Source organism: Lingula anatina, chromosome 1 (genome assembly GCF_051362555.1).
Source record: "Lingula anatina isolate TDL-2025a chromosome 1, LinAna3.0, whole genome shotgun sequence".
NCBI classification, from domain to species: domain Eukaryota; kingdom Metazoa; phylum Brachiopoda; class Lingulata; order Lingulida; family Lingulidae; genus Lingula; species Lingula anatina.
Genome location: NC_141767.1, coordinates 19433628 through 19459228, shown reverse-complemented (window position 1 = coordinate 19459228; position 25601 = coordinate 19433628). Strand labels below are relative to the sequence as shown.

Genomic DNA, 25601 nt, shown 5'->3' with positions numbered 1-25601 from the left:
GACCCCAATCTGCCCCTGATGTTGGAGATCTGTCTTTTCCCATTTTTTTTAATTGCGTGCAGTAATGGATCAAAGGCACACCTCTATATATTTCTAACAGAATACTGGCTTTTGCTCACATAATGCAATTTGACAAGGAATACGTATAACTGTTCATTTGGTTCTTAAAGCAAATAGTTGAGTTTGGAATTCCAAAAACTACCAGTCAAAAAGATCAAACTGTCCATGATGTTGAGGAGAAAGGGAATGTGTTTGGATGCTAAATTTTCATGAATGGCACATTAAAGTTTGCAAATAAAAAAGAAAAAAACTACAGTCTAACACAAGTCAATCAATCAACATATCAATATATCAATACTCTCAAAGCAAACGTTTTAAGCTTTGTGATACACACCAAAAACAGGGATTCTACTTGAAGATCTCACAAGAAGACTTCACTTGTAAACAATTACTCAGCAGAGAGATGAATAATTATTTCATCTCCCTGAAGAGTTTAATGTAATTTCCAGTGTTAAACAACATTCTAGGGATGAACCTGTTTTACAAGTTGTAAACAATGTGGTCTGCAGAATTTCCTGTTCTGTGTCCAACATGTTTAATTTAGTTCACATTGGCAAAAGTTCTTGATAAAAATAGCATGCAGGGTCAATTTTTAAATTTCCAAACAGTTATACCTAGTAGGAATGAGTATCTGAGAATATTCCAGTTTACACTAACTTTTTTTATTTTCTCTTGTTCATCAATGCCAGTGCTTTTCTAAATTGTTTCCCCTTATTTAAGATGATACACTGTTTATCCCTTAGGATCTCTCCCAATGAATTTGTTTTTCTCCCTCATCCATTTTACTATTTTTAACTTGTTTAATTACAGTTTTATTAATTTTTTTTTCAGAATGCTCAGGTCTTTAACTTTCCAGATATTGACAAAGAAACAAAACAGGTAAGCAAATAGTGACAGGAAATATACTGATGCACTACATCTGTGAAAATTATTCCAGATTTTACAAGTAGAAGTAGACAGTGTTTTGACAGAGCAAGTATTATGGTTATTGTACGGTTTGCACTAGGTACTGAACTTAGGGGTCTTTGGACTTCTACTGACAGAAATGGGGAGAGGTTGTTGAAGAAGTCATTGTGTTCAAAATTTAGAGGTACTAGTAATTTTTTATACTAGTTAATGCTTCAGGGACCCTGACGAGTTATGGTAATGAAACACCTGTAAGGGTTCATTCCCATTGAAGCTGTCAGTTTACCTAAATTGATCCGATCCGTGGGGACTCGCGCTGAATGCAATCAGCTGACCAGATTAACATGCCTCTTGTATGTATATTTCCAACATACCTGTATAGTCATCAGCTTTTCTGTATTCTATTCAACATAAGATGGGGGCATGGTAATCTGTTAAACTGATTGCATTCAGGGCGAGTCTCTGCTGATTTGGATCAATTTATGTAGACTGATAGTTTCAGTGGGAATTGACCCTACATTGTCATGATGATCTACATATTATCTGTTGTTCAGCATTTGAACACATGTAAGCTATGGATGTAGATTGTGAGATTTCATGTTTTTCAAATTCAGTATATATTCATTTCAGTAAGTGTGTTCATGACATTAAGCGGTAATTTCACCACCACAGCAATATCAATCCTTGAAAATTCTCCAATTTGCCAATTAATTGAGACATTTTTGTATCATGCCTCATTAAACCTGTTGTAATATATACTAATCTTGCATGATAAGTTCGTGTTATGTAATGAAATACACTGATTATGACAGGAAACAATTTCAAAGGAGAATTTTCAAGTAGCAATGATGGTGACTATCTTGGTTTCTGTTATGAAGCCATTTTTTTTCAAATGAATCCATTTTGATGAAGGCTTTGATCAAGCTTGTTTTGCCTGAAAAACAAATAACTTTTTGAAGTTCTTCAGCAAGAATGAACTTACTATTTACAAGGAAAAAAACATTAATTTTTGTTTAAGCCACGTTGTCATGTATGTTAAGTCCTCTCACTGGAATTATAAAATATCCTAATTTGTCTTTCAGCAAATTGTTAAAGTAGCCCTTGCTCATCTGAACGACCCCACATACCAAGAAGCCTATGTCCCCTTTCTAGAGACCCTGAGGATTCTAAGCCGGGACAAAGCTGGTCTGGAAGCACTGACTACAGATGAGCTGTTGAAGACAATGGTCAAACTGGCTGGATTAGAGTGCTTCTCTCATGAAGAAGGTGAACAAGGAAATGGACCCAGTCAACAAGGAAATCCCCAAGGTAATGGAAAGACATCAAGATGATCCAGTTACCCTGAAAAGCGTGGGTTTATACTATAGGAAATTTGTGTTGCTGATATGTTGAACAAGTACAAATTGACTTTATCGTCATCATTGTGGAAGTAAGAGTAAAACAGTTCTGCATCACTTATTGTTTTTTTTTCTCTTTAAATAATTTAGCAGGACATGATTTCATTTGCATCGCCACATTGACTTTATTTGAAAGTGTGGGAGTCTAATGCATTTCTGATATGAAGAAGTGTAATGATTATGAACATTGTCATAAGAGTAGAGATAGTATATCTTTCATACTGTATAATATAAGAAATGACTTGTTAGAGGTTACCAGTTACACTGATACAGTACATTTAAACGCACAGATTTCTTTATTTGGCATAGAGCCAGTTCCAAAACATGATATAATGAAGAAGAAGAACTATTCATTTCAGTGAATATATTTTAATCTCATACAATTATTTATGGAAATAGAAGTCATTCACGAGGTGGCAGTTGCCTTTCTTATTGAAAACAGTTTGTTGTTTTTCTTTAACAAAACTTAACTGCATGATAAATTCCAGTTTTAGCAGACCTAACAGAAAACTACATTGATGGAATGTGTGTCATATGCTGTACTTGAAAACCCTCCAGTATGTAAGATATGGCAAGATAATTAACACACACACACACACACACACACACACACACACACACACACACACATATGCACACACACACACACACCTTTATCCACGAACTTGCAAACACAAGAAATTCACTTGCAGATTTTCTCGAAAAGATACACCAATACATCATATTTGATCTCTGATCCTACCTAACACATGGAAGATTGAATGCTTATTAACTACACTATATATAAATCTTTTATAAGGCTATTATACATAAGAGGAAATTGCTTGAAAGCAAATATTCAGGGGTTTATAGCGTGCTGGTAATATCCGTTTTTTTTTTCTCTGTGAAACCTACTGAATTTGATTACATACTTGACTCATCCATGTACAGCAAATAAACATATGTGCCATTAAAAGGTATTCTTTATGCAGCTTCAAGAAGACAGTGCCGCCATTGTTGGATTGAGACTTGCACTCAGTATGTAGGGCATTCTTAAATAATTTAGGAAACTTTCCCTCATTGAAACCAGCAACAGACCTGTCTTAGTCTCTCACTTAACTCCAGTACCTTAATGGATGCATAAAGCAAGGGTCATAAAATGTCTGCTTTGATGCACACATTGTAAGCAAGAGAGTAATATGAGCCATGTTTTAAATGTTTGATGTATTCAATCAAAATGGTCCCAGTCAATATAGGATGATAATCAGTTCTATAATGTTCTATAGGTATGCTTGAATCAGGTTTTGAATTCATTGGTTTAAGTACGCTGTGAGAACTAAATTATACGCATTTATAAATGGTAAATTCCATGAAAATATTTTGCTTATAATTAAGTATATATATACTATTTAGTATTTTATTTACTAAGTTACTAAGTTATAAGTTATTATTTATTTATTTATTTTTTGGAGGAGGGATGAAGTTGTTTGTCATGTTCAAGTCTTATTATGTATGAAATCTGAAAAAGAACTAAAAAAAAAACTGCTGTATGTTTTATAGAACTCTTACTGAATTTGGCCAGGTTTAAACCATTGTACATTACAAGTATTATCATTTTATTTTCAGTGGTCATTGAAGCTCAGAAATGTTTGTGTAATCTCATCTTTAACAGTTCCAGTGCCCAACGAATATGCTGGTAAGTTTATAACCATGATGTTTGAGAGAGAGAGAGAGGGGGGATTTTTTATGCAGTAAGCATGCATCAATGCTGGCAGTCGGCCAGTATGGTCCCTGTGAACCTAATGTTCAGCCAGCAGCACAGACATTTGAGTGCATTGTCATTTTGTTGCCAACCCACAGATAATTCGATTATTGTGCAATATATTCCCTTAGGAATCAGCTAGCCCAGGTTCCATAGTTTTGTCATGTCCACAGACTTTGTGCTGATGAGTATCATGTAGGTGGCAGATATAGAATGACTGGCATTCTTTGGCTGCAGCCAGCATTGTTTTCACTAACTTTTTTATTAGACTCACTATCTCTGGGCAAAGGCTTAAAGAGTCAAATTCTCAGCATATTAGGCTGTTGGGTGATTGAGTTAATTCACGCTCCTCATTGTGACACTAGTATGCCATTTATCTGTTTCTTGGAGTCAGTTCAAAAAGTATTTTAGTTAATTAAAATGATGCCGATTGCAGCGTTGTTCTCCTACTTGACCATTAGTATTTATGCTTTCTTAACTGTGTGTGTCCAGAGGTGATGGGCTGGTGATAAAAAATTTTAACTCCATGGAAAACCAGATGTGGTTTCGCAGTGCTGTTTAAGTATGTGACTGTAGGCTCTAGATACAGATATATGAGCCAACTTTTCAGTGGTAGAAGGTATCCTACCCACATTTGAAAATTTCTTAAAGTCGTATCTTTATCCTGAAATTAATCTGAAGCTTACCTAATGTTGTTATATTTCCTTCTGAACCTTAGATCCTTGCAAGGTCCATGCCATGGTATCTGACTACTTTATGCAAGAAATAAAAGTGTCTATATTATACATGATATAAGGTCAAGATACAAAAACAAACATTTTGTGTGTGTTATGATATGAAAATGAGACCATTCCCGATTCTGTGCGATTTGTATTTTTGTGATACCGATTGTCAGAAAGATGGATTTCATTCTAAATGACTGGCTTGTCAAAAAAGTATTTGTTTTCTTTTTCTCCAATGTAAATTGCTTGGAATTTTTGATGGGATATGCATGTACCAGCATGAGGTTATGCAGTGCTGTTATAAACTTGCTGATGTAACAGCATGCTGCGATTATATGGGTTTAAATAAAAAAGTATTGAAGTTGATGATAAACTTAAAAAAAAAAGAAATGTTAGTAATTTAGATATGGAAACATTTGTTGATGGGATAATCAACAGTCAGTTAATGGTAGCACTTTAAAATGTTTTGTTGAAGAATGTTGCTATGAACAGTGCATGTGTTTCATCTTTTTGAGTTGCCCTAACTGTGCTGTGTGATACTGATGTTGTTATTGGAGATTTTCTTTTTCAAAGCTACAGCTTTGCTTCAATGTCAAATTTGACTGCATGTTACAGACGGTTTCTCTATTTCTGATGGTTTCTTATTTTTATGAACAAGATTTTCAGGGTTTCTAGCCCCTCTTTCTGATTATTTTATCTAAAAAGTCCGTTAAAAAATAATATTATGAAAGTGCCTTATTTTTTTTTAGAATAAGGTAAGCTTCTTGGCAAGTTCCACACAATATACATCCAGTTATGATATTATCCTAAAGGTTCATTTGATGCAACATTTAATCATTACATCTTTTGGCTGCCTTTATTACCTTCAATTTTTTCAATAGGAAATGAAGACGTTGAGGCAGAAATTGTATAGCACCTCACTCTAACACACCTGTACTGTGTGCCATAAAATACTTCCTTTTCATCTGGCATTCAATGTAAATCTAGTGCGTTTTTCTTTTCAAACCAATTCATTCTGTTTAAGGATAGAAACTCGTTTGTTATGACAAAGATATGTCTTGCTCTTCAGAGGGCTTTTATTAATTAATTATTGCCTTCAGCAGGATGTTACTTATTTCTGATACCATTTGATAATATTGTATTTTTTGTCATTTCCAAAGAAAAAAGGGTTAATGGAATGACTTTTTTCTAATACACTTGTAAGTATCGTTTTCTTAATGTTTTTTTCATTATTGGGGATTTTTGTTAAATCTTTCAGTAATCTTAGGTTTGAACAATACATAAAGCCAATATGCAGTCTTATATTAGTTTTTTTTGTTGACTTTCATCATCAGAAATATATAGCCTATACAGTGTGAACTGTTACCCAGCCTATACATAATGGTTTGATTCAGTGGTGGCCTGGGAATATAATGAAGTGCATATTGCATGACATTTTAATAAGTCCAAAATTAAATAGATTGCACAGAATAGACACCCTGATCAGTTGAAATAAGATCATTAAATGTTGCCATTGCATTAACCCACTGTTACTATAGCAATCAAATTGAATATTCACTTTCGAGGGAATTGATGGACAAAATTTTCATGGATATTATTATCAGCCTGTGAAAGAGCAATCCTAAGCTATAATTAACGGGGACTGTGTGAATTTGTATTGAATACATGCAAACAATGTGGATAATGTTTCTTTTATAGGGTTGTTATATATTCAGTAGAAGTGATGGCATTAAATAAGATGCTTTGTGGATATTCTGTCAAGTTATGATTTTTCTGCTTTGTTTTTGACATACCTGTATGTGCCTTCAAGAATTGTTGCTTCTCGAAAAATACAATTATATATTCTGATATGAAATTCATTGCCAATTTTCTGTTATCTGGTATTGATTTATAAATTTTTTCATATTTCTTTTTGGAAGGGGGATCCTACGAGCAAAGTGCCTCATAGCTGACACGTGAAATCTATTGTTTTGTGGTATCTGCTTTTGAAGCTGTTTTGGTAATCAGTAATTTAAAAGTGAATATAGAAAATGACATTATGTAGAAAATTGGTTTTTAAACCCCATAGATATTAGTTATCAGGATATTTTTTCTTATTTATATAATACCTAACCTTAACTGCACACTGACCAGAAATGGTTTTGTTACAAAATACATTTGGCCCTAGAAGTTAGTAAACCATGATCACTCTTGAAAAGATCACAGCTATCAGGAGACGGTTATTGATTTGTGGTCAGGATATAGTTCCAAGCAATATTGCTTATGCTTTGCTGAGATTTCTTTCCCCTGCTTCTGGGCTGTAGCTACTGTGATATGTCCATTAGGTTGTCCATGTGCTTGGCAGTGATATAAACAAAAGCTTTAGAGAGATGCATGGCCCTGGCAGAGACAGAAATAAAGAATATCTTTTTTTGCCATATGTTTTGGGGAAAATGTGTTAGGCAGTTTGAAACCATAAGAATCAGACATTTTATATCTGTATCTTTTACACCTGAAGTCCATTATGTTTGTTGCCTTGGTTTGTTCTCAGGACTGCTTTGATATAAAGATATTAGGTAGTTTTTTCCAAAATTGCTCAGTTTGTCAAGGGAACCATCATGTTAAAAAAGGTGTTTGTATAGGCTTGCCATATAACACATATTATCAGACCATGAAGTCGCAATTTAAGTTAAAAATATGGCTATGGAAATCACTAATTTGTGGATCCAAGTCACAAACAGCAATTATCACCTATGAGGCCTGCATTACACTCATCCTTTAACCTGCTTTATATTTAGATCTCTTTGTGAACATATTCTTTATAGTGAGGATCCTCGCTTTTTTAAAGTCATTATATTTGAATAAGAATTACTTTGAAATTGAATTTGCATCAATATTTGTAGATATTTCAATCATGATGCTTGATCTGTACTATTGAACATTATATTTGTTCTATCTTGATTTTTTTCTTTTTTTCATAGAAGGTGTTTGTGTCTTTTTCTATTGCATAACATGCAAATGATGATTATATTGATGCATTATTTTTTCTAGCAACAATGGTTGTGTGGAAGGCATTGTTCAAAGATTGAAAACTTACAAAGATCCAGAACTTCAACATGAAATAAAGGTTAGTGAATTAAAGTGATAATAACTCTTCGTTTTGGCCAAAAAATGAATTTTCCTGGAGTAAACAACAATTTTCCCATACTTACCAATGGTTAATGAATCCATTTTTACATTCAAAGTTAGTCCCTGGTTTTTTTCTAAAAAGTTTGGTTTTTTGTTAAAATCTCTTAAGAGATTTTTACATAGTATAGCCATCAATGGAGGTCACGTGGTCTAAAGACAAGCTCAGATATCAAAATAATAGCTATAACAGCCGTTTTTGTGGGAAAACAGAATATATTATATTTTTATGAGTCACTCACAATGTTTTTATTGTGAAATACAGATTTCATACGAAGAGTTATTATCCCTTTAATAATGCTTCATTTACAGGAGTGTTGATGGTTCTCCTTTGCCTAGTAACCTGGAACTGTCTCCCAATAACCAGTTAGATCTGTTGGCCAGGATTGAAAACTTTTTGCCCTATGTAACATTGTGCTCTTTATGGTCTGGTATTGTTTCAGAAGGCTCTCTAGACCAAAAACCTGTAAAAGTATAAAGTCATTGATGCACTGACATTTTTTTTGTATGTTAAATTCAGGAATTGCAAAAAGACCATGAAATTTGAAATGGTGACGGCAACTAATAAATGGCGAGTGATGATGATGAGCTTCAACTAGTCCATACCAAATTGAAAAAAAAAAACTTTTAAGCAAAATGTCTTTCAATGTTGCATTTTAAGTACATGAAAGGTATGACAGTTTCATTGGGTAGAAGATTAAAAATGCGATCAAAATTCATTTTCAAAGAGTATTTCATGCCAAGATCTTTAAGTGCTGTACTTTTGTTATGGAGTAAAAAACCAGTATCAGGACATTTCCGGTAAATCCAACCTGATGGCCAAATCCTCCCAGGTTTTTACTTCATTATGAAGCATATGTTGCCCTATACTTCTCGCTGCTCAGTAGCAATTTCTTTTTGCAGTCTTCTCATTTTGCAAGTAATAGTCAGTAAAGGGCTGCATCGTACATGTATACTGTAATAAATCAATTCAGATCAAAGCATTGATGATTTTGGTTGCATTCAACTCTGATTTAATCAAACCGTTTGCAGAATACCTTCAGGAAATAGAAGGTTGGTATGTATCCACTTGCTACATGCTTTTTAATTTAAATGGTTGGATAATTATAGGATACCCCTGTATGATCCAGATGTTCATAACAATCAAACTGTTAGTTCCTGAAATTAGTCCTAAAACTGCCTAAGTGAAAACTGAGCTGAATGATTCCTGTGCCATGTCAGTGAAGCAACTACTTACGAATAGGTGTGGCACATTTATGTCATATTTTTTTACCATATTTAAATGTCAGTAAGTACAAGTGATGGGTTGAATTTCACAAATCAGTGATTCCTGTGGTGATGATGAACATATATGATGAAAGATTTCAGATTTCATGCTGTTCCTGTGCTTCTCTAAATTTAAGTAGAAATTTTAACAAATATGGCACTGGCAGTTCTGCTATAAAAAAAAGCATTAGGATAGTTCAGATATTTTTTTAATATTTATGTTCTGTTATGAGATGTTATTCATTAATTTTCATGCTTGAATAAAATTAATAAATTGATAATGCACATGAGTGCTATTCACTCTTGGCTGTGGCTGCATTTCCAGATTAATTGTGACTGAACTTCGTTTGTTCTATCTCAGCAGAACATTACATATACAGGCCTTGTAAAGAAATTGCAGTTGTGATCCTGAGCCACAGGTTTGTGATCTTGAATGCTGAATTAATTACTTGAACTGTGATTTCTTGGAGGGAACATAAAAATATTTGTTGTACGTGTCACAACATATATCGTGAAGCACAAGTCGGCTGATCTTCCTGTTCAGCCCATTAGAATGTGCCAGACATTTTCGAGAAGGCATTACTCCCATATAATTACATGCTATTGGTATAAATAGTAAATTATAAAAATACATCAGTTTGATTTGTTTTATACTTTTACTGGGCCTCAGTGTGAAAGTCAGGAATCCTTTCTCTTTCATCATAGACAAAGAAATTGGAAAAAAACGTTATTCTTTTTCCTCTTCCAAAACCTTTATTTGAGGTTCCTTGAATCTTTTGAGGTACGTTGAATCTTTTGTTCAAAGTCAAGAAAAAGAACCCTTATGTAAACAAGGAGAGGCCTGAATAAAATTGGCCATATTGTTTGTTCAAGATGTACATTGCGATGCTCGCAACATGACATGAACACAGTTCAAGGCATTAATTTAGCATTTGCAATCACAAACCCACATCTAGTGATCACTAATATAAATTATTGGTTATAAGATCTCATATAATCCCTCACCATAGGAAACTTATCCAATACCTGTGTGGCCCCAACCACCATCAATGTAAATAAGACCTACAAGTATTTTGTTTGATTAGTTCCACTTGCTTATCAGACAGTATCACACCATATGCTAAGAAAGCACTACTAAGAATGAGAAAGCTACTGTGACTATAGCAATATCCTAAATGACTTTTTATTTCGTCTAGAAGACATAAGAAACAGCAACTGGTGTCAAGACATTCCCCACACAGCATTAACTCAAACAATTTATTTTTATCATAATATGAAAACTGCGAGGCTGTATATAAAGTACACTGATGTATTATAGATTTACTTTTTTTATATGAGTCTAACCAAGCATGACTTAAGTGTAGCAATTAACTATGCACATGCACAGTGCTCATTTACTGAGAGATCACAGTTTTTTTCTCAGTATCTGACAAGATAAGGCAGCCTGCTGTCACGTCAGGCTCTTAATTGGTAATCTGGCCTGTAGGAGACATCACTTTTGCTCTACTTCATCGGCTTAATGTATGAAATGTGTATAATCTGTGGACATATTTAGGTCTGGCGCATAGAGATTCTTTCAAAGGTGTCTACATATTTCTGATGTTTCAGTTGAAATTAACTTGACCCCTCATTTATCCATAAAAAATAAAATATATTCAGGGCGGAGATTTTTCTGACTATTGACAGTTTAGACTTTGACAATGAACTGGAGATATTTTGAACGAGTGCTCTGCAAAATTAACAGCAGGTTATCACAGTATTACGTTTCTTTTCAGTGATGTGAGAAAGGTATTCTTTTTATCTAGATGGCATTTTATAAGTTATGTCAGAGGACCATTTTGAATGAATATCTTTGTTGTATTTCTTTGCTCTTTTCTCTGCTCATTAACTTGAACATGTCTAAATGTTTTGACCTTGAAAATACCCAATCAACATTCTGCACTCTACACTTGCACTCTGCCAATCATAAGCAGAATGTTTTAATTATACTGGCTGTTCAGATATAAAGCTCGTCATTTTTTTTTCTGAAAATTTCTTGTTTTACCCTTTAGTAATATTGCTTTCATGTGAGAACCATTTATTTGATATGTACATATAACTGGAGTACTCCCAGTGACAGAACAACAGGCCTTTGGTGATCATTACCATATGCTCTCTAAAAATGAACATAATGTGTATTTTATAATATTTCAACTTTAAAAGATGATTTTCCTATTTTTGTTCTTTTCAGTTCTTCGACATGAGAATGTTGTTCTTGTTGACAGCCTTGTGTGCAGATATCAGGTATGCCTCTCTGACATCCATGTAGTAATAAGCGGCGGTAATGTTTCAGTAGTAATAAGCAATAATAACATGATCACTCTCTTGAGTCCATTGTAATTAAATAAAACAGATAAATCAACTGGAAGGAGCATTGAGTGCCGAAACCGAAGAGTTGACATTTGGTTAGCTCCTTGGAAATATTTATAGATTTGTCTGTACACAACTAACTCAAGAAGGTTATTCACTTCTTTGCATGAAATGAATTGTTTTACAGTTTAGAAAAATTGATTAATGGTAGCATATAAATCTACATTAGCGAGATTGATTCTAGATATTTGAGTTTCTTTTGATAGATATAAATGAAGAATTATTTGCAATAGTGCAGCTTGATAATTTATGAAATTAGTTCTTTGTGTTGTCAGTTGAAGAAACAGGGTACCAAGTATAAACCTTTATTGATATTGAAGGAAAAATTATAATTTTTATGTACAGACACAGATGTGTCTGTACATATAGCCATCATCTGCGTCTGTCGTCGCCGTCGCCGTCGTCGCCGTCGCCGTCGCCGTGCACTTTTACCGATAACACGATAAGTGGAAAACCATTTTGCCTTTTGATTTGAAACTTGCAGAACTGATGAATATTCATAATACGCAGGTCAAGTTCGAAAATCAGCATGATCGGGTCACTCTTAGGGAATTTATGCTGTTTTTTCACTTTTTTCAACATATATGCAGCACCGATAACACGATAAGTGGAAAACCATTGTACCTTTTGACTTGAAACTTACAGAACTGATGAATATTCATAATATGCAGGTCAAGTTCGAAAATCGGCATGATTGGGCCATTTTTAGGGAATTTATGCTGTTTTTTCACTTTTTCAGCATATATGCAGCACCGATAACACAGTAAGTGGAAAACCATTTTACCTTTTGGCTTGAAACTTACAGAACTGATGAAAATTCTTAATACGCAGGTCAAGTTCGAAAATCAGCATGATTGGGCCATTTTTAGGGAATTTATGCTGTTTTTTCACTTTTCAATATAAATGCAACACTGATAACACAATATAAGAAAAATGGATTGGCCAATTGGCATTATATTCACAGGAGTGGTCAATCTTACTAAAACGCAGGTTGAGTTCAAAAATCAGCATAATCGGGCCATTATTTTAGAACTTATACTGTTTTTTCACATTTCCTCAGATTCAATTATTAGGCATGTTAACAGTCTCATTATTGAACTAATTAGATGCGTAAAAGTGTTTGTTTGATATTTCCTACATCTTTACAACATTGTTAGTTGATTATGTAAAAAAACATGGTAAACTTGTTATCATGTATTGTGTAATAAAGTGTCAAAAATGAAAATAAACTCATATCATTGCAGTTTGTCAGATTCAATCATCCACTATGTTCAGAATCTCAGAATGGAGGAAATTGGACATTTAACACTGTTCTATTGATACTTTTCCCATCTCATCAATTTTCTTAGTTGGTCATATAAAAATGGCAGTAAAATGTTTATTTTGTTTTATGTTAAAAAAGTGTTAAAAATGGAAATAAACCCATTTCAGGACAGTGCTGTCTTGTTTACATTTTGGCATTTTCAAGATGTGACTTTGAAGTTCCATGGGCCTGAAGACCTTTGCTTGTCATGTTTTCTGAATGTCCATGTTACTAATATTTTATTAATAACATTTGATGGTTATTATGCTGTTAAACATTATGTAACGTTGCATCAAAATTTGAAGAAACCCCTATTTAGGGCACTGCTCCTATGATGACCATTTAAGGGAAAACATGTCACTTGCTGTTCTCAAACTTACAAGAAAGAAACATGGGTCTAACATACAGCCTCAGTAGGCAATGCATGCTGTTTGGTAAATTTCTCTGGCAGTTTTTTGTGAAAATTTAATTTTTCACTTATTGGCAATTTCAAGGTGCAACTTAGAACCTCCACAGGCTTGAAGACCCATACTAGTCACATTTTCTGAAAATCCATGACATGTATATTTTATTATTAAAAATTGATGGTCATTTTGCTGTTAAGCATTATGTAATGTTGCATCAAAATAGAAGAAAACACAATTTTTGGTGCTGCTGCCATGATGACCATTATGGGAAAACCGTGTTACTTATGATTGTGTATATATATATATATCAAACTCAAAGATTAAAAGTTTGAATAGCAGTTTCTTTGGAATTATATTTACCTCTGCCAAGGAGGTTATATTTTCACCCCTGTTTGTCTGTCATCAACATAACTCAAAAAGTTATGTACCGATTTTGCTGAAATTTTCAGGAACTGTCAGAAGTGGGCCAAAGAGGACAATAATAATAATCAACAATTGCTGCCTTGTAGCTTTAAACCTACAGAACTGATAAATATTCATAATATGCAGGTCAAGTTCGAAAATCAGCATGATCTGGCCATTTTTTAAAAAATTACTTGTTTTTTCACTTTTTCAGCATATATGCAGCACCGATAACACAATAAGTGGAAAACCATTTTACCCTTTGGCTTGAAACTTACAGAACTGATGAAAATTCTTAATACGCAGGTCAAGTTCGAAAATCAGCATGATTGGGTCATTTTTAGGGAATTAATGCTGTTTTTTCACTTTTTTCAGCATATATGCAGATCCGATAACACGATAAGTGGAAAACCATTTAACCTTTTGGCTTGAAACTTACAGAACTGATGAATATTCATAATACGCAGGTCAAGTTCGAAAATCAGCATGATTGGGTCATTTTTAGGGAATTTATGCTGTTTTTTCACTTTTTTCAGCATATGCAGCACCGATAACACGATAAGTGGAAAACCATTTTACCTTTTGGCTTGAAACTTACAGAACTGATGAATATTTATAATATGCAGGTCAAGTTTGAAAATCAGCTTTATCGGGTCATTTTTATGGAAGTTATGCTATTTTTTCATTTTTTAGCATATATGCAACACTGATACACGATAAGTGAAAAACTGTTTTACCTTTTGGCTTGAAACTTACAGAACTGATGAATATTCATATTACATAGGCAAAGTTTGAAAATCAGCGTGATCGGACCAATTTTATGGAAGTTATGCTGTTTTTTTCACTTTTTTCAGCATGTATGCAATACCGCTAACGCATTTCAAGAAAAATCAATTGGCCAATTGTCTTGAAATTTACAGGGGAGATCAGTCTTACTGAAATACAGATGGAGTTTGAAAATGGTTCAGTTTTGGTGAAGTTATGCCTTTTTTTGTATATAAGTGTTTTTTTTTCCTTTGATTTAATTCTTAGGCATGTTAAGAATCTCCTCTGTGAACTAATTAAATATGTAAAGGTGTTCTTTTGACATTTTCTGCATCTTAACAATATTGTTAGTTGATTATATAAAAAAGATGGTTAACCTGTTATTGTGTATTATATAACAAAGTGTCAAAAATGGAAATTATAATAAACTCATATCTTTACAGTTTGTCAGATTCAATCATTCACCATGTTCAGAATCTCAGAATGGAGCAAAATGGACATTTAAAATTGTTCTATTGATATTTTTCCTATGACAGCAATTTTCTTAGTTGTTCATTTAAAAATGACAGTAAATTGATTATTTTGTTATATGAAAAAAAAAATGTTGAAAATGGAAAGAAAATCAATTCAATACAGTTATCTTTTGTTTACATTTTAGCATTTTGAAAGTGTGTCTCTGAACTTCCATGGCCTTGAAGACATTTCCATGTCACATTTTCTGTAAATCCATGATACTTTTATTTTATTATTAAAAATTAATGGTCATTATGTTATATTGCATAAAAGTTGAAGAAAACCCTAATTTTGGAAATGGCTGCCGGAATGACCATTAAGGAAAAACCATGTTACTTATGATACTCAAACTTACTGAAAAGTTTCGTAAGACTGATGTGCAGTTTGTGTTGGAAAATCAGTGTGATTGTTTTCTGTTTTGGAAGCAATGTAGCTCTATAGAGTGCTATATGGGGCTACTGTGTATGGATGGTGGTAATTGCCCCTTGGGATAGTCACAAGCTAAATTCAGAGCTATAAAATCATTTGCCTAATTGATTTCCAAGTGCCCATTAAATAAGATTACATAAAACACACGCTGAGACTTCCCAGTAAAGTCCCATAGGTTAAGCTCTCTTAACTGTGTCACATAATTAGGAATCTATGATAATTATGCAGGTAAATGTTGTTTAATATTGCAAATAAGTTAACAAAACAAAACAAAAAAATAGATGAATAACAGTGTCTTATTATCCTCAAACACATTGGGGTTATTCATATCATGTTATTACAGCAAGATTAAAAGTTTGAATAGCAGCTTTAATGGGATATTTTTGTGTTTTCTTTTTAATTTTTTTTTTTCAAACACTGGCATTTTCAGCTCCCATCCACCTGAAGCTCTTCACATTTTCTGTATTTCCACATAAGCAGTTGCATTGGTTTTTATGTCTTTAAACATTATGTAATATTATTTTATGCACTGTCATCATTATTTAGATATTGGGATTTTCATTATGTGAATTTGGTCCTGAAACTGTAATCTTATTGCAGGGTTGGATTGAGGCCATCTTCTGGGTCTTTCAGATTTTAAAGTTCACATTGATGGGCATCTCTTTTTTCTGTTGGAAGACCATCAAAAATGTAGGATGGATCAACAAAGATAATTTGGAATACTGTCAGAAAATATCTCTGGATCAGCTCCTGTTATTGACGATGTCACCTGTTGTGCATGATTAAATTTCAGCGTTGATTGACAGTGCTATTGTAGGCATCAAAATTGACAAAATGAACCATTTTCTGCATTTTTATTTTGTGTTTTTGTCTGTACATTTGACAGCTTTGCTGCCTTGTTATAATACAGATTCATTAAGAAGAACTTGCTTACAAAACCATTTCTTGTCAATGAGTGATTAAATTATTTTTACACATTCAGTCTTTGGCATTTATCCTCTTTGCCATGGCTTGGTTTGTAATAGTATATATTTGCTCAAGCAAAGTCACCTACTTTTCATCAGTCAAATTATAAATTAGTTTAAAACGATTTATGTTTTTTCTTCAACCAAAGTGAATGATCTTTTGATGCAAAAACTCCGTATTGTGAGCATTGGTAAGACAAACTGCTACACAGATGAAATTAGATCTTATATTACAGTTGACCAAGCATTGTCATAGTATATATCTGCACTGCCCACATTGATTCTAGATATCAGAATTTATTTCCATTCCCACTGGACTATCTGGCTCTAGTCCACTCAAGCTTGAAGATGGACCATTCACATTATGAAGTCTAACCTATTGATCTCGTCTGAGGCCTCCGTTTGACAGATAGGACTCAGATGACTACTTATTAACTGTTCATGCACAACTAGTTTGTGCTGCGCTGTGAGATTGGTTCAGGAAATACTCCCAGGCTGTGTTTACATGAGGGTTAGGAAAAGTGAATCTGAATTGGGCATATGCCAGTGGTTTCATCTAAAGCTTTTTGACTACTTTTAACTTAGTTTTGAGGTGCACTTGTTACCACCAATGTGACTCAAGAGCCCAGGAATTTATCCACTAGACAAGATGCTGTGCACAGACTGGCTTGATTATAAGTAGCAATGCTGCATCATTTAAACCAATACAAATTCCACTCTCCAAGTGCAGTATGAACACTTCCCTAGATTCTCCATGCTTGTAGTCAGAGCCAGGGATGGGGGGTGGGGCACTCACGCAAAGCACCCTTTTCATCGGAAATTGGTTCATTCTGAATTAAAATTTGATCTAGATTTTATGTACTTTGAAAGGAACATCTAGGTTTCGCATTATATGGGTCCATTATTTAAGAAAAAGAACCACTCCTTTGAAATTATTGGCTACAAGCCTCTCCTGAGTCATAATTTGCTAATAGTTAGTTTTTTCTCCTGATGTGCAAATATATCTTGATTTTAAAATACATGACTGTGAGTGAATGACCTAAGTCTCCTTTGGACAACCTTTAAAGCAGACATAACCTGATTTTCTTGAGCAGCACAGGTTTCAGTTGGATTACTGCAAGCAGCTATATCATTTAACTGCAAAATCTGATTGAAGCATAATAATATGATGACATTGTAGGCACATGAGTTCAAATTTAAATACCTCCAACTGTTCACACTCTCCACCATTATATACACTTCATGGATTACTGTGGACTAGTGGATTAATGTGCAAGTTGGACAATTAACTTGACCTTTCTAGCGTGTAGATCACTTTTCAATTAAGATGCTAGATCTTGACAGATATCCTTTCATATTGTAAGCTTCCTATATCCATTGGGTAGGCATGGCATTTTTTCTTTGATTCACTCAGGTTATCACACATCAAAAGGCACTTAATATGAATTTAAAAGCCTTCATACTTGTTCACAATTGTCTGTCTGGTTTTTCTTCCTCTTTTTTCCCCCCTAAATATGTTATTAAAAATTCTGTGGAGTAAAGTATGGACATTACAATATAGATTACAGCCACTTTCATGTTGCTGTTACTCTTTTAACACAAAACAAAATACTTATGTTTCTTCTTATTTATGGATAGGCTCATCAGCTTGGTGTATATATGATGCAGTAAAAAAAAATCTCCAAACAAGCAGAGGAAATCTAACTTTATTGCAATTGCTGCAAGGCAGCTTCCCATAAGATCTTTGCTTTTATTAAAAGAACTTCATATGTACATGTATGCGACTTATGTATTTATAACGTTCACAGGGTTATGAAAGTCTTGTATCTGCCCATTTTATTATCTTTCAGACCAAAACTCCGCACAGAACTGCATGGCTTAACATATCTGATAGAGGTGCTTGATCTCTGTCTCAAGGATTCAGCTGAACAAGGTCTGCCCATGTCTGATGCCGATGTGGACCTCTGTTGTGAAGTTCTCAAAATACTCTTTAACCTGACAGTATCTATGGATAGATTTAATATAGATGAAGTAAGTGTAACCAGAATGATATAAGTCTAAGTCAATTTTGTTGAATTTGATATTTAGATCACAGATTGAGATACTGTAAGCATGTCTCGTGAATGATGTTCAGAAATGTGTATTATGTAATTCATAATAACAGTTCATTGATCAGATAGTTAGTTGTTGTTTGATTGATTGCATCATTTAATCCTACAAACACCTGAACATCAGTTACAACTACATTACTTGAAATCCGTTGATTTGAATCTGATCTTTTAGGAAGAAGAGGCACATTGTCTGAGATTAGTCAGTCTGCTTCATGACCTCCTGGTTTGTAAAACTGTCACCCCAGAAAAAGGCGAAGAGCTTGTCAGGTTTGTGCATTTCAGAGAGTGGAACATTTGCATATTTTTTTTGACTTGCCACATATCTTCCTGAATTAATGGGGATTGACACTAAATAATTCAGTGTTCATTTGGCTGTCTGTTCTTTTTTAATCATTATTTTTTAGTGATATCTGGTATAACATTATGCAAGGCCTTTCACCTTTTTTTGGATCCTTTTAAAAAATTGTACTGTTTAAATCATGTATAAAATTACATTTCATATGGTCCCCTACATCTGAAGATGGAAAACATTATTGACCAAAAAATGGGACTTTTCTCTTCTGATATTGTAGCCACACGGTAAATCTCCTGACCAACATGCCACGTGCCAGCTATGAGGAATTGCTCACTCCAATCAATGAGGGATCGTCTGCTGCTGCCTCTGGAGGAGCAGAAGATAACAAGCTGGAGTATGATGGGAATAATGTGGATGCTGTGGTCTCCTTACTACAATTCTTGGACAGACGATTAGAAAGGGTAAGTAAAAATCTGTTTTTTTTTTTTTTTTTTTTTTTTTTTTCTTATGAGCAAAAGTGCTTTCTTAGGATAGCAAGTAGGTGTAGTGTTCTGTTTTTGCCTTATGTAATACCTGGTAAAGAAATGCTACGCTTTGCAAAACAAGCATTCTTTTTCATTAAGTCTGAAAATCTTTTGAACATAATTGAAAAAATTCACTGGTTCCTCACACCTCTAATAGTAAATGTACAGCATTTTTTAATCTTTACAGTATTCTTTGTATTAACAGCACAATTCTTTCCAGCAGTCTCACAAGAATATCAAAGAGAGCCTCACTCCCATTCTCCACTGCATGTGTGAGATCTGCCGCGCAAAACCTGTGATTCGCAAGTTTTGCCGCCTCAAGGTGCTACCATATTTAAAAGATGAAGTAAAACATTTGCCAGGAGAAGGAGATACCTTAAGAAACAAGTAGGTTGTTTATTGTGTTGTGGCTGGTGGAGAGAAAAAGGTTGTGTTTACACTAGATTGCAATGGACTGAACATGAAGTGTGCAGTAATGCTTGTAATCAAATATCAGGTTTTCATAAAGAATTAATTTTTTGGAATATGTTACTGTAAGAACATATAGCATCACATACAGCTGATTATCTGTGCTTAAGACAAGCAAAACAGAGTCTGTCATTTAGACCTACTACACTTTACTTTTCTGACTTGTGTGTGAACAGAATCTTAGCTCTTTCCCTCTCTGTGAACTGGGAGGATATCCAGTATGTATGGGTTTTTGAAAGCATGCTAAAACCTCTCTTTTCATGCGTATTTCAAAGCCAAAGGTTAAAGTAAATCAATAATCAGTCCCCTTGGAGTTAACAAATTTCCCACTAGATAATGTACATCAGCTGGTTATGCATACCTAATGTTTTGGATATAAGAATTATTAGGTGCATCGAATCAGTCTCAGTGCAGACTTCTCTCCTAATGTATATCTTTATATGTGGACCTACACTATTTTAGACCAAGACTTATTTGAACTAATTGAAGCAAAATTTATTATTGATAATTGTTATTAATCATAGAATTTCTCCAAGAAAACCACATTTAATGGATTCTACACTAAATAAAACAGGACAAAAATTTGTAGCTTTTTATACGGTTGACTGCAATTAAGATTTGTTTATATATGTCACATAGCTTATCCCAGTCTTATGTCAACTGTGTCTACTCACACATACATTTAAACATTTTTTATTTTAGATTGTGTCGTCTGCTAACATCGCCTATCACAGAAATAAAAGAGTTGGCTGCAGACTTTTTGTTTGTACTCTGCAAGGAAAAAGGTATGGGTTGGCAATCACCAGTTACTGTCATGTTCCGTACAGTAGGTGGTGCTGTTATTAGGCAATAAGTATGTTGTGTTTTCATATAAAAGCCATTCAATACTATAGAATTTTTCCTGTTGGTAATTTTGGAACAGTTGCTGATATTTTTATGAAGAGAGAGATGATTGGGTAATACTGTGAAGTATATGCACATTAATTTTTGACAAGATTTTATATGCAGATTTGGTGAAAAAGTATGTTTGAAGTTTTTCTTAATTAAATCAAGTGCTTTGAATGAAAAGTTGACTCATCATGCTTGGCGATTTCTTCTTACTGATATAATTTCCTATGGCATGCTTATCAACAAAGAATCATCTTCCAACATAAATGAATGCGCAGATTTTGAAATTACTCACTGAAAAAATAAAAACCTTTTCAGTTGGCCGGATGGTGAAATACACTGGGTATGGCAATGCAGCTGGTTTGCTGGCGAACCGTGGCCTAATGTTGGGAGGCAGAGGAAGTGGGGAGTACTCAGAATCCAGTGACTCTGACACAGAGGAGTATTCTAGGCTAAGAGATCAGTGAGTGCATACTGTAACAAGTAAAAGTAATCAACAAATCACTTCCAATTGCATCTCATTTTATGCTCAGTGAGTGAGACCATGACTTAATGAAAAAAAAGCAACCTCACTGAATCATTCTGATGATGTTGTTAGAAGAAATATTATGACTAATAATATTATAAATTTTGGGTTGAAGAAATATTTGTTGAGTCTCAGCCCTCAAGATTTCATTCAAGTAAAAAAGTAACACTAACAATCTGAGAACACATTTTGTGTAGCATGGATCTGATTGTTAAAGAGCTCATGTAATCAGATACCATTTTGTATACAGTACATAGAATTAAAACGTATATATAAGTCAATCTATACCTTTCAACACCAAAGTTAGGTTACAGAACAAGTGTGGTTGGGGGTAAACACGATATTAGAATTTGTACTAAGGCTCATTGGAACCATTTGGATTAGTTCATTAATGTTTTGTTTCTAATTTGTAAAATCAGAAATAAATCCTGTCCTATGCAAACTTAAGTTTCGTTAAATCTTGGCCATAGGTGGCAATTTCAACACTTGAAATAAATTGGATTCATGTTTATCATCATTTCATGATAATATTCACACTAGCTCTTTGCTGAAGTCAATATTCAATTAAAACAATTAAAATGTTTATTTAATATATTTGAAAAGTTTAGAAAATTTTTTATGTTCTTTTTAAAAGTCAATTTGCTACTTGTTTACAGAGTCAATCCAGTGACCGGGAGGTGGGAGATGCCAAGGCCCAACCCAATGGAAGGAATGACTGAGGAACAAAAAGAATATGAAGCAGTAAAGCTGGCAAACCTCATGGAGAAATTAACACGGTAAATTAATGCTATTTATTTGTTGTTTTCAGTTGTTTTATTATAAGTCACTCATATTTTTAATGTTCAGACACAATGACACATGCTTTTATTTGCATTTCTCTTATTTTCTGTTAATTCTCGAAAAGCACATTTTTTAGTGTTTTTAAACTTGATGAAGCAGTCATATCTGGATAAAGAGCTGAAAAATATTTCAATCGATGTCTCAAGAGAACAGTATGCCTTTTTGTTATGTACAGACACAGATGTGTCTGTACATATAGCCATCATCTGCGTCTGTCGTCGTCGCCGTGCACTTTTACCGATAACACGATAAGTGGAAAACCATTTTACCTTTTGACTTGAAACTTGCAGAACTGATGAATATTCATAATACGCAGGTCAAGTTCGAAAATCAGCATGATCGGGTCACTTTTAGGGAATTTATGCTGTTTTTTCACTTTTTTCAGCATATATGCAGCACCGATAACACGATAAGTGGAAAACCATTTTACCTTTTGACTTGAAACTTACAGAACTGATGAATATTCATAATACGCAGGTCAAGTTCGAAAATCAGCATGATTGGGCCATTTTTAGGGAATTTATGCTGTTTTTTCACTATTTTCAATATAAATGCAACACTGATAACACAATATAAGAAAAACGGATTGGCCAATTGTAATTATACTCACTGGAGTGGTCAATCTTACTAAAATGCAGGTTGAGTTCGAAAATCAGCATAATCGGGCCATTATTTTAGAAGTTATACTTTTTTTTCAGATTCAATTATTAGGCATGTTAACAGTCCCATTATTTAACTAATAAGATGCCTTAAAGTGTTTGTTTGATATTTCCTGCATCTTTACAACATTGTTAGTTGATTATGTAAAAAACATGGTAAACTTGTTATCATGTATTGTGTAATAAAGTGTCAAAAATGGAAATAAACTCATATCATTGCAGTTTGTCAGATTCAATCATCCACTATGTTCAGAATCTCAGAATGGAGGAAATTGGACATTTAACACTGTTCTATTGATACTTTTCCCATCTCATCAATTTTCTTAGTTGGTCATATAACAATGGCAGTAAAATGTTTATTTTGTTTTATGTTAAAAAAGTGTTAAAAATGGAAATAAACCCATTTCAGAACAGTTCTGTCTTGTTTACATTTTGGCATTTTCAAGGTGTGACTTTGAAGTTCCATGGGCCTGAAGACCTTTGCTAGTCACATTTTCTGAATATCCGTGATACTAATATTTTATAATTAAAAATTGATGGTCATTAAGCTGTTAAACATTATGTAATATTGCATCAAAATTTGAAGAAGCCCCTATTTTGGGCACTGCTTCCATGATGACCATTTAAGGAAAATCATGTCACTTACTGTTCTCAAACTTACAGGAAAGAAACATGGGACTAAAATACAGGTTCAGTAGGCAATGCAGTCTGTTTTGTATTTTTTGTATTTTTTGAATTTTTTTTTTATTTTGGCAGTTAAACAGTTTTTTGTGAAAATTTGATTTTTCACATTTTGGCATTTTCAAGGTGTGACTTTGAAGTTCCATGATCCTGAAGACTTTTGCTTGTCACATTTTCTGAATGTCCATGTTACTAATATTTTATTAATAACATTTGATTGTCATTATGCTGTTAAACATTATGTAATGTTGCATCAAAATTTGAAGAAACCCCTATTTTGTGCACTGCTCCTATGATGACCATTTAAGGGAAATCATGTCACTTACTGTTCTCAAACTTACAGGAAAGAAACATGGGTCTAACATACAGCTTCAATAGGCAACGCAGTCTGTTTGGTAAATTTTTCTGGCAATTTAACAGTTTTTTGTGAAAATTTAATTTTTCACTTATTTGCATCTTTATTTTCTGTTTTTTTTGTCTGTACATTTGACAGCTTTGCTGCCTTGTTTCTGTTATATAAAACCCAAGCTAAATGATAATTCTTTCTTATTTAAGGGTGCATTCCCATAGATTTTAGATCGATCTATCCACTTAGGAAGTCTCACTAGATTACTTTCAGATAATCCAGTTTAAATGTCCGTCCCGCCTACTACAACCTGTAAGGGGGTAATTAACTTTCGTGCCCGCTCGACTGACAGCTATTTAGCGTGAACCCCCAGGGAGTTAGGTTAATCTAGTTGGATCGATCTAATCTCTGGGAATGGGGTCTAAGTCTCTTTTGCTTCTAGATGTCTCATTTTCAAGCCTGAGAGAAAGAAAACAGATTATTAAACCATTTATTGAAGTCCTAGCAAAGTTGATACTTATAAGTTAACATTTTGGTTTTTACATCAGGGATGGAGTGATACAGCCCAGTCGTATTGGTGAGGATGGTAGACCACAGCCCATCGAGCATGTTCTAGAGTTGACAGCAGGACTGGAGGCTGCACAGGGGCACAATGATGATTCCGATTCTGACTAGAAAACATGATGGTGAAAAGAATATGCAGAGAGAATAAAGTAGTGTGTTACATCGAAGTAATACTTTGAGACTTCACATTTATTTTGTCAGAAAAAAGAAAAATGCACCATTTGAAAGAAACTGACTTCATGTCAGATTTAATCATGGAAATTGAGATTGTCGCTGTTCTTGTTTTCTTCATGGACATGACTGATCTCTCCTATAAACCACTCTAGAAACTGGTATCCAAGAAACAAGCAAAAAAATAGTTTCTTTTGCCTACCATTGTAAGAAGAAGGGTCATTATGGAATTTTTAACATCCACTTCTGGATAACAGATGTAAGATTTGGTATCTTTCTGTTATCATAGTTAAGATGAGTAAATTGCAGTTTCAAGATCCTTGGAACATTGTACAGGGGTGTTACAATTACACCAAACTAAACATTTATATGTAATTAAGAACCCAGTGGCCACTTCTTTGTTGTTGTCGTAACTGGATATTGAATTTTAGGATTCATTCGTATATTGTATTCTTTAAAGAGTTGCTATCATCCCTCAGCTTTAACCAAGCACAATATACTAGTTCTCATAATATTTCTTCTTTGTTTGTAATGTTAATAGATATACTGGTGAAGCCAGTAAATTTCTGTTGTAAAATTCTGCTTTAATATCATGCTGTACATTTTAACAATAGTACACCTGTATTCAGAAAATGGTTAAAGCAGTCAATATTTCTCTTACAATCTTGTCTTAAATTAGAATGGATAACCTTACATTTGTTAAATCTTATCTTTCCTCGAGAGAATTAGGTGAAATTTTTTAACATTTCCATTTGGGTTTGAAAAGAAACTCCTCAAACTAAATTTTATGCCAGCAGCTTACACACTGAAATCAAATTGAAACTGCCTGTGACTTGCTTTTGCATGTACTTAAATTCTGTTGTTACCTACAAGTCTGTTTTCTTGTATTTTATTTCTAGAGGCAAATTTCTATAGCATAATTTGCTTTAAAATTTATCCATTTATCTCATGATAGCTGCAGCTTTTTTTGTTAAGAATGTAATGAATTATTTATAATTAAAAGTAGTGCTATTTATGTAGTAGACATTCCTTTGTCTGGTGTAATAAAATTTACATTTACAGTTAATGTAGTTCTTTT

The 25601-nt window shown here is 33.7% G+C and overlaps 1 protein-coding gene across 2 annotated transcripts in view; it reads left to right on the top strand.

The window, feature by feature from the left end:
* The window catches only part of LOC106170820 (chaperone Ric-8A), a 29630-nt gene extending 4041 nt beyond the window's left edge, over window positions 1–25589 (top strand). Inside the window, exons 2-14 of one of the 2 annotated variants that reach the window (XM_013550831.2) lie at window positions 892–939; window positions 2049–2274; window positions 3969–4038; window positions 7857–7932; window positions 11488–11540; window positions 18301–18481; window positions 18734–18828; window positions 19134–19317; window positions 19604–19767; window positions 20551–20633; window positions 21055–21199; window positions 21919–22038; window positions 24337–25589. In XM_013550831.2, the coding sequence (XP_013406285.1) occupies window positions 892–939; window positions 2049–2274; window positions 3969–4038; window positions 7857–7932; window positions 11488–11540; window positions 18301–18481; window positions 18734–18828; window positions 19134–19317; window positions 19604–19767; window positions 20551–20633; window positions 21055–21199; window positions 21919–22038; window positions 24337–24463 (1572 nt within the window). In that variant the 3' untranslated portion in view covers window positions 24464–25589. Of the gene's footprint in view, window positions 1–891; window positions 940–2048; window positions 2275–3968; window positions 4039–7856; window positions 7933–11487; window positions 11541–18300; window positions 18482–18733; window positions 18829–19133; window positions 19318–19600; window positions 19768–20550; window positions 20634–21054; window positions 21200–21918; window positions 22039–24336 lie in introns of both variants that reach the window. The other variant, XM_013550817.2, reaches the window with a different exon arrangement.
* The last annotated feature ends 12 nt before the right edge of the window (window positions 25590–25601 follow it).